Source organism: Miniopterus schreibersii (genome assembly GCF_964146895.1).
Source record: "Miniopterus schreibersii genome assembly, chromosome: 2".
NCBI lineage: Eukaryota > Metazoa > Chordata > Mammalia > Chiroptera > Miniopteridae > Miniopterus > Miniopterus schreibersii.
The window spans coordinates 23,932,241-23,948,931 of NC_138102.1; the positions used below are offsets into that span (position 1 = coordinate 23,932,241).

Here is a 16,691-nt window from a genome sequence, read left to right on the forward strand (position 1 = left end):
TGCATATTAAAATATTAGTAAGCCTAAGTAAGAATATCTTAGAAATGAACCAAATGGGTAACATTTTTTAGTTCCGTGAAATCTCTTGGTCTCTCTCACTGAGGACAATGTAAACTTAGTTTTGGTCTTTGAAAGTTGGATGTCTTTCTGTTGATTTGCTGTAGAGAGGAGAAGGGCCTGTGGTGCCTAGGAGGTAAAAACGGTGAAACATCAGTATCAGCTCAGCCTTAGTGCTGTAGCAGTAATCTTTGTACTTGATTCTCTTATACATTAAAACACACATAAAGAACTTTATTCTGTAAAAAATAATTTTGCGTAGCCTGGCTAGGTACCAGTGTGGTAATCAAATCTAATTGAATATGCTGTATGCCATGACTTTAAGAGAACATATTTCAGAAGTGATATGCAAGCCCTGTAAAGTACTATTTGCATAAATTAGTTTATTTGACTGCCTAGATGCTCATGAGATGTCTTGCTCTAAATTCTTAAAAATTTTCAGATCTCTTTTCTACACATAGGAAATACTCAGTTAGAAATTTCTCTTATTCTGATGATATGCCTCAGAATGGGTTAGAGAAGTAGTGTGGTACAGGATACGTTGTTCTTTCCCTGGCAGACTCTCAATGCTTTCATCTTCTCTCTTTTACTAACCCACAGTGTTGCATCTGAGGAATATGTACCATGTAGAACAACCCACCAAATGGAATTAGTCCCCTCTGAAGAACAGCATAATTTCTACTTATCTCTGTTACCAAAAGCACAGTCCTTTCAATAACCTTAAGTTAGAGTAGGATGGTTTGCACATTTTTATTATTATTTTTATGTCATTTATTTTTAGCATGGAAGCAGAAAAGCATTGTTATATCCAGTCATATGGATAATTTGAGCTAGCCACAGTGTATAAAACTCCAGAGAACAAGACAGGATGAGGAGACCATAGAAGAAAGAAAAATGTACATTTTTGAAAAAAATGCATATCTTTTACTTCTGTTCATGAATTACTAAATCGTTCCTTCTATTGGCTGCTGTGTTTGCTTCATACTAATATGTCCTCTCTGTCTCTTGGCATGGTTTCTGCTCAAGGCTATTGTAAGTATGGCTTCCTATTGGTTTCTATATATTGAGCAATTTTATTATTTATAGATTATCTGCCATTGTAGTTGATGGTATTAAAATTTTAAATTATGGGAACTTTATGCAAAATGAAGATACCAATATTACTTGCCTCATAGGTTTATGTGCTTTATGGTTAAGATGCTGAAAGGATACCTGCCACTTGAAAACTACTGAATGTCTACCCAGCCTCACCTCCTTCAGCTATAAGATGGGCTAGTATTACTCAGTGTTGTGAGGTGAACATGAGACAATGTATCTGACATGCTTTAGCTCAGTGCCTGGCATGTTAACCACTCCTTAAATCATTATTTTATTATGCATTATCTCAGAGTTAAAATTGATTTTGTAGAGCCTATCAAAACCTAAGTGCAAAGTTAAAGTTATTTAGAAAGTATTTTCATTTTACCGTGTGTACTAAGAAGGAACAAGCATAATCAGAAGTTAATAGCGTTATTATCTTTTTTACATTTGGGGGAAGCAGTGACGGAGAACTTTGTGGTCCACCGATCTAGCTATAGTTAACATACTGAGCAAGGAAATGAGCTTGAAATTCTCCAGAGCTATGCTAGAATGGACTTGAATAAATAGTTACAGGAGTCGTTACCAAATAAGGGGACTGAAAATTGAAGAACTTAGTGTGTGAAGTTTTTTTTCGCATCACTGCTATTAATTGATTGAACAATTTGTTTAATATGCCTATATTAATTGGGTTTGACAATTATGTAACCATTTATCTTGAAATGTTTCATAGAATTCACTAATTATATGTACCTTACAAGTGTTTAGATATGAAACCTAGTGGCCCTATATAGATGCCACTATTCTTTAGATTATTTTTAGGTCAATTCTGACCTGCTTTTCAGGAGACTTTTTTTTTTAATACCCAGTCAAATACTTCATTCTCTAGCATATTAAATTCTGTGTATATGTCATCCTTCATATTCCCATGCCATCACATAAATTATTTGTAACCTGTGCTTATTTGTAAATCGCTGATTAAATCTTAAGTACTTATGGAAATTGATCCCAGACTTTATCATGATGCAGGGAAAACAATATAAAAAGCGTCTTATGGAAAGTCTATTATTATTAGAGTTCTACCTGCCTACTGAATCCAGGAATATTATTAGGTCTATACATAAGTGGCTTTTTAATTCATTTCCCTTACTATAAATAGATAATTCAGATGTGCAGTTTGTGGGTATTTTATACTGATTGCTGTCATTTACGAACTGCTCTCTCCCTGTCAAAGCAAAACAAACTTGGGTACATTGTGTGTTTTGAGCTTTGACCGGAGAGATTACTGAGGGCTCACTCAGAGTTAGTTACTACTATGCTCTTAATTTTTAGAAAATAATCATTAGTTTTAAAAATGTTAATAAATTATTTTTTATTTTCCATTTTCAGTCAGTTCTTCTAAAAAAGAAACTTGAAGAACATCTGTAAGTATAAAAGCTACTGAAGCTCATCCTTATATTATCTAGTGAAACATAAGTGTTTTATTTATTTATTTATTTATTTATTTATTTTTAAATATATCATTATTGATTTCAGAGAGAGGAAGGGAGAGAGAGAGAGACAGAAACATCAATGATGAGAGAGTCATTGATCGGCTGCCTCCTGCACACGCCCTGCTGGGGATCAAGCCTGCAACCCAGGCATGTGCCCTGACTGGGAATCGAACCTCGATCTCCTGGATCCTAGGTCATTGCTCAACACTGAGCCATGCCCAGCTGGGCAACATAAGTGTTTTATGTTAGGTGGTTATAGAGTGCCTAGGCAATGGTTTGGGTATCCTTTGAAGAAACAGAACATTGTAAGACACAGTGTCTGCTGGGTCATCTCCACCAAAGATCGTCAAAACAGAACAATGACTGCTTTAGAACTGTTTTTAAATGTGATTCCAGGGTTTTATAACTTCAAGGCAGTACTTATAACCGTAGTTAGGCATTTGAGACATTCTAGATCAGGAGTCAGAAACCTTTTTTCGTAAAGGGCCCAATAGTAATTACTTTAGGCTTTTAGATAATATGTAAACTAATGTTGTGACTGTTCCAATAAAGCTATAAACAAACAGGCAGCAGACTGAATGTGGCCCACAGGCTGTAGTTTGCCAGCTTTGTAGTGTGGCCAGCTGATTCCTCCTTTTTAATTTTTTAATTTTAATTTTTTTTTAAATTAAATTTATTGGGGTAAAATTGGTTAAGAGGATCATATAGGTTTCAAGTGTACATTTCTAGGGTACATGATCTGTGTGTTGGATTGTGTACCCACCACCCAACATCAAACCATTCCATCACTGTATATTTGGCTTCCTTTATCCCCGCATCCTGTCCCTCTGGTAACTACTCTATTGTTGTCTATGAGTTTCAGTTTTATTTCCCACATATGAGTGAAATCATATGGTTCTTAGCTTTTCCTGACTGACTTCTTTCACTTAGCATAATATTCTCAAGCTCCACCCATGTTGTTGCAATGGCAATATTTCATCTCTTCTCATGTCTGAGTAGTATTCCATTGTATACACGTACCACCTCTTTATCCAATTATCTGTCAAAGGACGCTTTAATTGCCTCCATGTGATGGCCACCGTGAATAATGGTGCAGTAAACATAGGGGTGCATATATCTTTGTGAATAAAATGTTTTTCACTTTTTCAGGTAGATACCCAGAAGAAGAATTACTAGGTCATATGGTAGCTCTATTTTTAATTTTTTGAGGAACCGCCATACTGTTTTCCATAGTGGCTATACCAATTTACATTCACACCAGCAGTGAATGAGGGTTTCTTTTTCTCCACAACCTCTCCAACGCTTGTTATTACCTGTCTGGTTGATAATAGACATTTTTACAGGTGGAGGTGATATGTCATTGTAGTTTTGATTTGCATTTCCCTAATAGCTAGTGAAGTTGAACATCTTTTCATATATCTGTTCACCATTTATGTATCTTCTTGGTAGAGGTGTCTGTTTAGATCATCTGCCCATTTTTTAATTGGATTGTTTATTTGATGTTGAGTTTATTGGATTGTTTATTTGATGTTGATTTTGGGTATTAACCCCTTGTTGGAGCTGTTGTTTGCAAATATCATCTCCCATTTGGTTGGTTGCCTTTTTGTTTTGTTGTTAGTTTCCTTTGTTGAGCAGTTTGATGTAGTCCCATTCATTTATTTTTGTCTTTACTTCTCTTGCCTTTGGGGTCAAATTCATAAAATATGACTAAGATCCATAAGTTTAGTACCTATGTTTTCTTCTATGTAATTTATTTTTTCAGATCTTATATTTAGGTCTTTGATCCATTTTGAAATAATTTTTGTACTTGGGGACAAACTGTAATCTAGTTTCATTCTTTTGCATGTGACTTTCCAATTTTCCCAGCACCATTTATGGAAGAGGCTTTCTTTTCTCCATTGTGTGTTTTTGGCTCCTTTGTTGAAAATTATCTGCCCATATACATGTGGTTTTATTTCTCTCTCAGTGCTGTGCCATTGGTCTGTGTGTCTGTTTTTCTGCCAATACCATACTGTTTTGATTATTGTAGCTCTATAGTATAATTTGAAGCCAGGTTGTATAATACTTCCAGCTTCGTTTTTTTCTCAGGATTGCATTGACTATTCAGGGTCTTTTGTGGTTCTATACAAATCTGATGATATTTTTTTTTGTTTCTTTTTAAAATGTCCTGGGGGGCAGGGGGAGGGGAGAGGGGATCAATGGGGGAAAAAGGGAGTACATCTGTAATACTTTCAACAATAAAAATAAATTTTAAAAATTAAGTAAATAAAAATACATCCTTAATCCATCTGAAATTTATTTTGGTTTAAGATCTTAGGTAATAATTCAACACTTTAAATGGTTAACCAACTTTCCCAGCACTATACAGGGTGGGGCAAAAGTAGGTTTACAGTTATGAGTAGAAGAAACAGAGCTTATTCTTATATTCTTACTTATTAATTATTGTATTATTTTCCATACGAATCACTGTAAACTTACTTTTGCCCCACCCTAGATATTGAATAAGTATTTCATCATCTATAATTTGTATGTGTATATTAGAGTCTGTTCTCTATTTACTTCCATTGATCTATTATTTCCTCATTATGCTGTTTTAATTTTTAGCTTTATAAAATACTAGAATATCTGATAAGGTGAAGTCCTGTTTAGTGCACTTCAGAATCACTTTGCAGTAATATTTTTAAAAATGAGGATTTTGTTGGGAATTGCAGCAGCCTTTAATTGGTTTGGTTAGACAGGGCATTTGTAATACTTCTTTCTTCCATCTTGGAACATGGTATTTATTCAAGACTTCTCTCACCTTTTGCAGTAAATATTCTCCCCTCCACCCCCACTCTCTCTAAAAAAAGCAACGGAAGAAATATCCTTGGGTGAGGATTGAAAAAGAAAAAGGTGCAGTTCTGTTTCATGACGTATACTTATGGCTCAAGACGGGCGTTCACACCGGAAGGCTGCTGTGCTGGGCATTGTCATCATTTTATTTCACAGTCTAAGGGGAAAGAGGGCAGTGCCCTTGACTGGTTAAATACAGCATGTTTTAAAATTTTTTGCGACACACTGGTGAAAACCGCTGCCCTAAATTCCTAGCAGTGCTGTTGTCCGTGTGTCAGGAGACGTGTAAAGTATGGAAGGATGTTGTTTATAATCACAGAAAAGTAGAAACAATACCAGTTGGGCCCTGGCTGGGTAGCTCCGTTGGTTTAGAGTGTCCTCCCCAGTAAGCCAAGGTTGCGTGTTCGATCTTTGGAAAGGGCACATACAAGAAGCAACCAGTGAATGCACAAATAAGTGGAACAACAAATCTATGTTTCCCTCTCTCTCTCAAAATCAATAAATTGAAAAAAAACAAAAAACAGCCCAGCTGGCGTGGCTCTGCGGTTGAGCAAAACCTAGGGTCCAGGAGGTCAAGGTTCGATTCTAGTCAGGGCACATGCCCGGGTTGCGGGCTGGATCCCCTGTCGGGGGCGTGCAGGAGGCAGCCAATCAATGACTCTCTCATCATTGATGTTTCTCTCTCTCTCTCTCCCTTCCTCTCTCTGAAATCAATAGACATATTTTTTAAAAGATACTACCAATTATAAAATGATAGCTAGAATGAGCTGTATTCAAACAATAGAACACTATAGAGTGGTAAAAATGTGTAAGCTCGGGCTAACAACAACATAGATGAACCTCAAGAACATAGTGTTACGTAAAAGATGGAAGTCACAGAACAATACATACAGTGTAAGTAATGTATAAAGTAAAAATCGGGCAAAATTGAGCAATACATTGTATAGGAGTACAAAGGCCTATTAAAAAATCATGAGAATGATTAAAATTCTGAATTCTGGTTACCTCTGGGAAGGGGATAGGGACACGTTGTTCTGGGATAATTTTTTCTTAATTGCTTCTTCACTGGGCTTCGTTCTTCTTGTCCTTTAAACTATATATATTTATTGTGTGTGTGTGTGTACAGGCTGGGACAAAAGGTTTGCAGTGGTTTGTATGGAAAATAATACAATAATTAATAAATAATAATACAAGAATAAACTTTCTAGTACTCACAACTATAAACCTACTTTTGCCCCACCATGTGTGTGTATGTGTGACTGAGATGTCCTCAAGAAATTGTTGAAAAAGATTTATTACTGTATTATGCATTGAAAAGACTAGAAATAGAGGAAACAAAGTTGTCTATTTTCTGTTTTTCTGTATTTTGGCAGCCTTCTTTCTCTTTCATACTACAGAGTGCCACACTAAATACTATAGGGAGAATTACATATTATATAAACACCAGGAATAAAGTTACTTTTGGTTGATTCGGTTTTTTACATTTGTATTAGAATGTAACTTAAATAAAGTATGCAAATCCAAAGCCCCTAAGCCTGCAAGCAGCTTGATGAGCATTTTCCTACGTACACGGGTAGCCCAGATCAGCACACAGCGTATTCCCAGCACTACCAGCATTTATCGTTCTCCCTTGTGACTGATTGATTATAGCCCCAGAGTAGCCGCTGTGCTAATCTCCATCACTTTTCATTAGTTTGGATACTTCCTGAAGTTCATATAATAATTCAGTATTGCCCTGTTATGTCTGACTTCCTGTGCCCCACAGCCTGTGATATCTATCCATGTAGTTGCATGTATCTTTCTTTTCTGTTGGCATAGTGTTCTTTCTGTTCTTATTGTTAGAACTTCACCTTTTTGCAATAAGATTTTTGCATTGTAAAACCTCTACAAAATTTTAAATTTAATTTCTACAATATCCTTATTCCTAGGGGAAAAAATAAAAATCATTAAGTTCTTTGTACCCTCTTGTGCAGGTTTATGTAAAAGAAGTGACTACTACTTCAAACACTGAGATTTTGTCTCTATTTTTTAATTTACTTTTTAAAGATATATTAAGTTCCTTTTGGATTTGTCTTTTCATCTTTGTTTTATAGCATTATGTGCTATGCAAGTGTATGCCAAGAATAAAGAACTTACATTTTTCATTTGAAGTGAAAAAAAAATACATAACAGTACTAGATGACACTGTGTTACATATTTTGTTACAGAGAGAAGCTACACGAAGCCAATAATGAATTGCAGAAAAAGAGAGCCATTATTGAAGATCTCGAACCAAGATTTAACAACAGCTGTGAGTTTTTCCTAATTAGCACAGTTTTAAATAGGTTAGCCTTACTTTACCTTGGTGGTGAGTTTATATAAATTGTTTATTTTAGAAATAAGCCCCATTTTAAAGGATTTGCTTTATTTTTAAAAAGAGTATATAATCTTCACAATAGTTCTTAAATTTCTAATTACAGTTCTGTCTTTCCATAACTATGGATGCTAATGAATACTTTATGAAATTATTTTCAGTGTAATATTAGACAGACTTTTACTTTCACGTGTGGAAGGTGGAACCAAACATAGACTTTGACTTGTTTTCATTGTGATAAAATATACATAACATAAAAATGACCATTTTAGCCATTTTAGGCATACAGCTCAGTGGCAGTAAGTTTATACGCACTGTTGTACAACCACAAGCAATCGCTCAACTGTCCAGTATAGTGATGTTGTGCAACTACCATCATCTCCAGAACTTTTTCATCATCCCAAACTGAAACTCTGTACCCCAGCCCCTGGTAACCACTGTTCTGTTGTCTCCGTGATTTGACTATTAGGTATTCCCATTCATATAAGTGGAAACATATAATATTTGTTCTTTCCTCTCTGGCTTATCTCACTTAGCATAATGTCTTTCATTTTTACTCAGCATAATGTCTCCATATTGTAGCGTGCTGAATAATACCTGATTATATGTACATACCACATTTTGTGTGTGCATCCATCCATCAATGGATATTTTTTAATTTAAGCACTTTCATACTAGAGTTTTTGTTTATAAAAACTTTTTGTAAAAAAAAAAGATGAATTGTTTTTTTAAAGAAAATTATTGGAATAGATCAATTTCAGAACTATTAACTATTTCCTATTAGTTGAAATATTTTTAAAGTTGTTACAATCTAAAAACTGTTTCTCATTGTCTCATCTGTAGCCTTAAAAATTGAAGAATTACAAGAAGCTTTACGGAAGAAAGAAGAAGAAATGAAGCAAATGGAAGAACGCTACAAGAAATACTTAGAGAAAGCCAAAAGTGTAAGTCTGCATTCGTGGGCACTCGCTTCCCTTTCTGATCATGTTTCACTGACTTCTCAAAATGCAGGTAGAGTGACTTCTCATGCAGAGAATCAGGAGAACAAGAAGTACCAAGGGGAGCCCGGCCGGCGTGGCTCGGCGGTTGAGCACCGGCCTAGGATCCCGGTTGGGACACATGCCTGGGTTGCCAGCTTGATCCCTGTTGGGGGGCGTGCTGGAGGCAGCCGATCAGTGACTCTCTCATCATTGACGTTTCTCTCTCTCTCTCCTTCTCCCTCTCCTTTCCTCTCTCTGAAATCAGTAAAGACATATTTTTTTTTAAAAAAAAAGAAGTACTAAGAGGAAAATGTACCTTTATGTAGGAAATAAGTTTCAGTCAGCACCTTAACTAGTAGTCAAAATTACCTCCACTAATGGCAGAACAACCAGCATCTTGTGGCCTCATGATGGGTTATCATTGCCAATAATGTTTAACCTGAATCTAAGCAATCTTCAGTTCTCAGGGAAAATGAGGTTATTAGAACAAGTTAAATAACACTTTTAGGAAATCAGGTAAATGCAGAATTTGGGATAAAAATCAATGTTCTGAAAAACAAAAATGGGCACTAGAGTGTGGGGGCAGCAAAAGAGGCTGTTGTAATTTTTATTTTTATTTATTTTTTATTTTTAAAATATATCTTTATTGATATCAGAGAGAGGAAGGGAGAGGGAGAGAGAGATAGAAACATCAGTGATGAGAGAACCACGGATCTGCTGCAGCCCACAACCCGGGCATGTGCCCTGACCGGGAACCGAACCCTGATCGCCTGGATCTTAGGTCGACGCTCAACCGCTGAGCCACGCCCGGCCGGGCTGTTGTAATTTTTAAAAGCCCATGGACTTTTAAAAATTAAATGCCCAAATATAATACATTAATCTTTGGGTCCTGGACTGGGGACAGAAGGGCAGTTAGAAAAGACATTTTGGAGACACCAGTGGAAATGTGGATTTGGACAGAATAGTGATGATTTGTAGAACTATTATCTTACAGATGATAATCTTACTGTGATTATGTAGGAGAATGCCCTTAGTCTAAAGAGATCCATGTTGAGATCCATGTTGAGGTATTTAAGGGTTATGTGTCATGAGATCTGCAAGTTGCTTTAAAATAGTCCCCCAAACAAGCAAGTGGGGGGAGGGCTGTGGAGAGAGAGAGAGAGAGAGAGAAATCAAAAGTGGCAGTGCAGTAATTGGTGAATCTGTGTTAAAAGAAATGGGTTTTTATTGTTCTGTTCTTTCAAGCTTTCTATAGGTTTGGCCATTTTTGATGGTAAAAGTATTGGGCCAAAAAGCAGACTTTCCCAGAAGACCTCTAGTTGGCTAGCTAGAATTGTGTCACATGCGCATGCCTAAACCAAGCCACTGGCAGAAGAGGAGATGGGTCACAATGACAGGCTTTTAAACCATCAAGACCCTCTTCCTAAGTCCACATCTGGTCAGAGGCAGAGGGCTAGCTGAACCAAATCAAAAGGAAGGGAAAGGCTAAAACAGCTGTCAGTAGCGTCTGCTGTTAGTAAAATACATTAATTTTCAGCAAAAATGACTTCTTGTAATTATTTTACATAATTTAAAAGCTTTCTATAATTAAAAGTTACAATAATTGAACATTATTTTATACATTCAAATTTTAATGTATCCTTGTAAGATAGCTTTCATTTTCATAAGGTTTATCTTTCATTTTTTAAATAAGTGCTTCCTTAGATGTTACATTCTTTCAGTTTGAACTTTCAAATTTTTTCTTTTATTACTTTTTACAGGTTATCCGTACTTTAGATCCTAAACAGAATCAAGGAGCAGCACCAGAAATACAAGCTCTTAAAAATCAACTTCAGGAACGGGACCGAATGTTCCATTCATTAGAGGTAGTTCACTGTTTTGTATAATAAGATCATTGATTTTGATTCTTTCTTTTCCGGAAGCCTTGCCATATGCAGTTGTCTCCATTAATGTAGAGTTAATTGTGACTATTTTATTGATATTGAATTGTTTTTCACCTTTACATGTTTATATGTGCTTGTTTTTTTAGAAAGAATATGAGAAAACGAAGAGTCAAAGAGAGATGGAGGAGAAGTATATTGTTAGTGCCTGGTACAATATGGTAAGACAGCAACACTTCAAAACACTGCAAAGTTCAGTGAATGTGTAGTATTTATTACCCGCCCTTTACTGTAGAAGCAGTTCTACCAAATGAATCTGAAAGTAATTGCTGTCCTAACACACACTAACAAAACCTTAATGCTGACCCTAGACTGAGAAGCAGATATGAGCCAGCGTGCAGGTGGCCAGGGCATCTCGAACACGTCATCACCCCTGGAGAGTAGAAGGATAAACGACAGCTTGATTTTTGTCTCTCAGAACCATTTTCTTCTTGGGAAAGGATGTTAATAATATCTAAATGCTGATGCAGTAGCTTTTGTTTTGTGGGACAATTTCAGTACCTACCTTGCAGGAGTGGTACTTATACTGAGTGTAATTTAACTATCTCATAGGGTTTGGAAAATGTTTATGGTTGTTAGACCCTGAACAACTGGAGGTTTCGAAATTAGATTTTCCAACACACATAAAAAGCTTAAAATGTATTGCAGGGGAAAATAAATGCTCACCACATTCTGGGCTTCAGTAAGGTTTTCTGGATATGAATAGCTGTGGATTTGGAAGAATGCTGTACTTCTTTCAGTACTTTTTCCTAGACTTTTCATCTTTTTCTTTTTTGTTCTTCTTCCCAAGACCACTTCTGCCTTTTCAAAGTGTTAGTTGCCTGAGAAGGGAAATTAAGCCAGATTCCTTTCATCAACCCTCTTGGAACCTATAGTTGTGTTATTGGCACATTACCATTGTTTCTGTTTCACAGTCCTAACCGATACTGTGCCTTAAAGATTAGTGTCCCAGTCTCCTAATCGTGTGATTTGATCTGTGTCAAAAATTCTTACAATTTCATGGCATATCCACATTTATAATTGCCTTGGTTAAAACTACATATTGAAGGTTTTACCACAATTTAAAAACAAAAGAGAAAGTCATTGAGTTTAAAATACTATTACTGTTAACAAGTATAGGTTTCTTGAAAATTAAAATTAAAAAATAGGAAAAAACTAAATATTAAGGAAGTTCTCTGGGAACTAGTCTTGACACCACCTGTTCTCTTTCCTCTTTATCTTTCTTACAGGTTAGTAATAGCCATCTGGAGCTCTGCCCCTCAATCCTTATTAGCAATTTCATATTCTTGATTTTTATGTCTTCACATATTGTGTTTCTTATGGAACTAAATTTATTTATCCTGTGATATAGTATTAAAGAATAGTCCTGATTTCCAGCTCTCCAGAGAGTGAAGGAATAACTGAGTAGACTCACACAGGTTATGTTCGGATAAGATACCAGTAACAGCTTCATACATACGTTCAGGATGTTCTGCGTCTCATCCTACTGAGGTGGAAGTGAAGGTGACAGGTGCTGGGAAAGGGCTTTAAGTATCTCATAGAATGGCCTTGTGTTGGATACTGAAGTCTTGAAAGTATATGAAGAATTTGAATAAGTTGCTTAGAATGTGAAAGCGAAAAAAATAGTATATTTTAAGTAACATAGAATTGTTAATATATGTAGCCAAATTAATAAATAAAGATTACCAATAGATATTTGTCAATTTTATTCAGATCCTTAAATGCTTTGATTTCAAATTGAGTGAAAAAACCTCTTCTGGATTTTCTTATAGGCAAAATGGAGGGATGTGTTAGTGTATCTGGGAATATAGGATAGACTATATTCTATTCTATTCAGAGTGCAAAGTCATGACCCGTGTTTTTCCTAGAAGCTAACTGGTGATAGGAAGACTTATGTTTTAGTCCCCTGTCCTCTGTGCCTGTGTGCCCACTTCATTCTGGGAAGGCTGTGTCTTTTCAGGAGCTCAGCTTGTCTGCCTGACCCTCCCCCGGCTCCCAGGGCCTCATGTCCTCCTTGTTGCCTCCCACTTCCTCCCATCAGTTTACTTGCATCCCGTCACAGGTGAGGTTAAACAGCCGCTCTCAGTGCTTAATGTTTGGCGAGGGTTCTCTACTTGCTCTTTAAATGAGTGAGTACCAAGACCACTTTTTTCCTGATCTGCTCGTAGGCTGTCATTGTGGTTATTCCTCCTCGTTTACAGAGTGCACCCCCCAGAGGTTACTTCCCTCCTGTTAAGATGCTCTGGGCCCAGCAATTATAGTTCCTCTACCTTCTGACCTAGTAGGCCATCCTATTGTCTTCAAGAAAGATCCCCTGCCCCCTGGTGAGCCCTCTATTTAGGCTGCCAGGAACTTTTCTGAATTTGTTTGAGAATTGAAGTCTTCCTGAAGTGAAGAAAAACAGCATGGTGTGGTATGTATTATACCCAGTGTGCTTTCCACCTTAGGAAACAGGTGCATTTGTGGTTTTCCATTCTAAATGTGTCCTGTGATTTCCACAGCCCCTTGTGAATCAACTGCTACCAATCAATCTCACTTTTTTCCTTGGAAAATCACTTCTTACATTTGATTTGAAAGGGAAGTATGAGTGATTAAGAATGGGCACTGTATTCTAAAAATCGGTCTCCGTTATCTGTTTTGGTTATTGTCAGTTCAGAAAATTAAGTCTTAATTTTTCCAAAGGAAGATTTGTACCTAATTGTTGGAACTGAAATGTCTATAAAATTTTAATCTATAATGAGCAGAATTAACATTCGTAATTGTGCCTTTGATACAAAATAAGAAAATCTGCATGATGAAATTGTCTTTTGTGAGAGTATGTTCCACTGTTTTTTCATTGATTACCTTTTTTTCTGTGTGATATAGGGAATGACTCTGCATAAAAAGGCGGCTGAAGATAGACTTGCTAGTACAGGTTCAGGGCAGTCATTTCTGGCTAGGCAAAGACAAGCAACCAGCACAAGAAGATCTTACCCGGGCCATGTTCAACCAGCCACAGCAAGGTAGACAAGTCTTGCCAATAGAATAAAACACATCCTGCGTTCAAAACATACTTCTGTTACACATAACACCATTTCAGGAAATTCAGCCAGCTTGTATTTTGTCTCTATGTTATGTTAATATTTAGTTGTTTCTCATTTGAGGACTTTCTCTCTGTATCTGTAATGTTTTAGTTTCTTGGTCCTTTATTTTGTACTCCTTTCAGTTCCTTTTCATGTGCCAAAAATTTTTTAAATGCCCAATTAAAAGTGTTGTATAATAATATAATACTTTTCTTTGTATGAAAACATCCTTTCCCCAATGATGTAGGCTTTGTAATGAATTCGATTTTCTGCCAATAATTGATATACAGTTTATATTCTTTCTTGTGCCTCTGTGTTACCATGCTTTATAAGAATGTCTTTGTTTAAAGGGAATTAATCTTTTTATGATGTATTAGTCTGTGTTTTGAATTGTTTTCCAAATGCACTTCAAATAACTTGCATATTTACTATATAAAATGAATGGTTGGCAAGTGCACTTTTTGCAAAGACATAATTAATAATTACATTGGCAGAGGTGCTAATCAGATCTTTTCTAAGGCACCTGATAGAAGGGAAAAATTAGTTTTCACATTGTTTTATAGGAAATTAAATTTGTTTGAAGATTTGAAAACTATTTTTAAAACATAAATACATAGAATTTTATTATTTTCTGCTATCTTATTGCTGGCAGAAATGAATGCATTGGTTAGGTTATTAGGGGGGAAATTACAGACGAGAAAAATCAGGCAGTGCATTAATTATTTCTTGCTTTGGAATATCACAGTAACAGGATCAAAAGCTGGCAGTGTGGCTGATAGTCATGGTTTCAATTGTCCTCCACATCTGTTTTCATATATTTATAAATAATAGGTAGCATTACCTTTTGGGCAGTTTCCTTGTTGACTTGCACCTCTTTTGTTTTACTAATTCATTAATATAAACACTTCTATGTCTCAATAATTGCTGATACTTAACATCTTAATATCAGTCATTAAAATAGCAAGTGACTTCTTATATGTGATGTTGTGACAGGTCTCTTACATTTTTTCTTAATTCTACATATTAGTCCAAGACTTTGCGACTGAATAGATTCTCTTAGGTATTTGGTTGCATCAAAGTGTTTAGATTCGTTGATAGCTTGATTATAAACCATGTTTATTTACATTGATGAATGGTTGTCAAGTAATAATGATTGTAAAGCACTTTGAGTATATAAGGTGCTACATAACTGTAAAATATCATTTATTTGAAAATGAAATGCCTCTGCCTGACTGCATATTGACTAAAGTATTTGGTCCCAATTATATTTAAGTTCCCTTTCAGCCTTTTTCTCGCACCATAGGCCATTTTATTAAAAGCAAAAAATTACTGAAATTAGGTCAATTTTTTAATTTGTTTATTTTTGTTTTTAGATAGATTTTCAAATTAGAGGATTTTATTTCATGTACGTGCTATTTGGAAGTTCAGGTTTCATTCAGTTCTGTGTATTAAATACAAATTAGTAACTTTAAATCAAGCTAAATGTAATTGAGAATTTTCAGAAACTGTATTCAAATGTTTGGTTTTAAATTCTTGCCTCCATTTTTATAAGAAAATCGACCTAAAAATTAGTAGTGTTTTCCTTTGTCCTCAGAAATCATACTTGAAGGTAGTTTTAGAATATACATAGAAATGACTTCATGCATCGTGCTAATTCTTACATTAAGTACAGAAATCTAAGCACAGTGTGAATGCTTCTGCCTGATATGACTGTAAAACAGGAAGAATTAGTGATAATGGAACCACATGGACAGAGGCATTGTGGAGTTTCAGAGGACTGAACAGACCTAATCAACATAGAAAGTTTTGACAATAAAAGATCAAAATCTACTTGGGATGGCTCTTATCCCCAGCCCCTCATTTTACAAATCACCTAAGGATCCAACTGTTTTAAAATAGAGCATTAATAACTTTGGTCAAGTTAAAATAATTGGGAAATTATACCCGCAGAGTACATAAAAGAATCTGTGAACTATTTATTGAAAGGATTGTATCCCCATAAAATAAGAGGTTTTAATTTTACTTCTCTATTTACTGCCCCAGTCCTGGTCTCTGACCCACCCACCTACTCAGCTCTAGTTCTCTAAGTGGGTTGGAAAGTTGCCAAGCGTTTAGAAGGAAGTGTTACTTATTTTTCTTCATCTGTTGCAGGCTATTATTTTGGTACTTTACATTCATAACTTTTACTCTCCTTTACTGTACCTTTAAAGTTTAGTATATTACTTTCATTACATTAAAGAAATTATATTTCTAAACATTCTGTGATGTTTAAAAAAAAAAAAAAAGCAGGAATAACACTTAGCTGTAACAGCGACAACCCTGGCCAGCTTTGGATAGGATTTATGAAATTTCTATTTCTCCTGTAATGATTATAATTTCTCAGATTTGTGATGATGCACAGTCTATCTGGAAGGTAAAAGACATTGGCTGCTTTATCTAGAGGTGAGCTATGCTGTGCTTTATTTTCACAAACTTCTTAGATATAGTAGCTTCATGAAGCCACAGTTCACTTAGACAGTGGAGCTAGTCCTGGCCTCGGCAATGGACCAAGTATACAGTGTTACTGCGTTAGGTTGAGTTGATCCATCCGCCTAGTGTCCGAATTCTTATAAACAGAAAGCTTGTTTGCTATTTTCCTTCTAACCAGGGTAAGAAAATACGAAGTAAATAACTAAGGAATATTAAAGCATAACATTTATGTTCTGCAGTATCTACTTAAGAAGTTCATAATGGGGAAAAATCCAGTAAATATTGTAGGTTACCACATCTAAAAAGAGAATAATAGTTGTACTTAAAATAACTTTCAAATTTTTAATCATATCTTTTTATAATTTGTCTAATTGCTTGTGAATAACCAAGAAAAAGAAGTCCCTGAATAAAGGACCCATGTTTCCAGA

General features: G+C 35.6%; 1 protein-coding gene across 1 annotated transcript in view; it reads left to right on the plus strand.

Annotated features, from left to right (window-relative positions):
- HOOK3 (hook microtubule tethering protein 3) overlaps positions 1-16,064 on the plus strand; it is a 75,606-nt gene extending 59,542 nt beyond the window's left edge. The window contains exons 17-22 of the mRNA XM_081127030.1: positions 2,524-2,558; positions 7,667-7,749; positions 8,656-8,756; positions 10,553-10,657; positions 10,822-10,893; positions 13,598-16,064. Of these exons, the coding sequence (XP_080983156.1) occupies positions 2,524-2,558; positions 7,667-7,749; positions 8,656-8,756; positions 10,553-10,657; positions 10,822-10,893; positions 13,598-13,738 (537 nt within the window). The 3' untranslated portion in view covers positions 13,739-16,064. The remainder of the gene's footprint in view (positions 1-2,523; positions 2,559-7,666; positions 7,750-8,655; positions 8,757-10,552; positions 10,658-10,821; positions 10,894-13,597) is intronic.
- Positions 16,065-16,691: the final 627 nt, after the last annotated feature.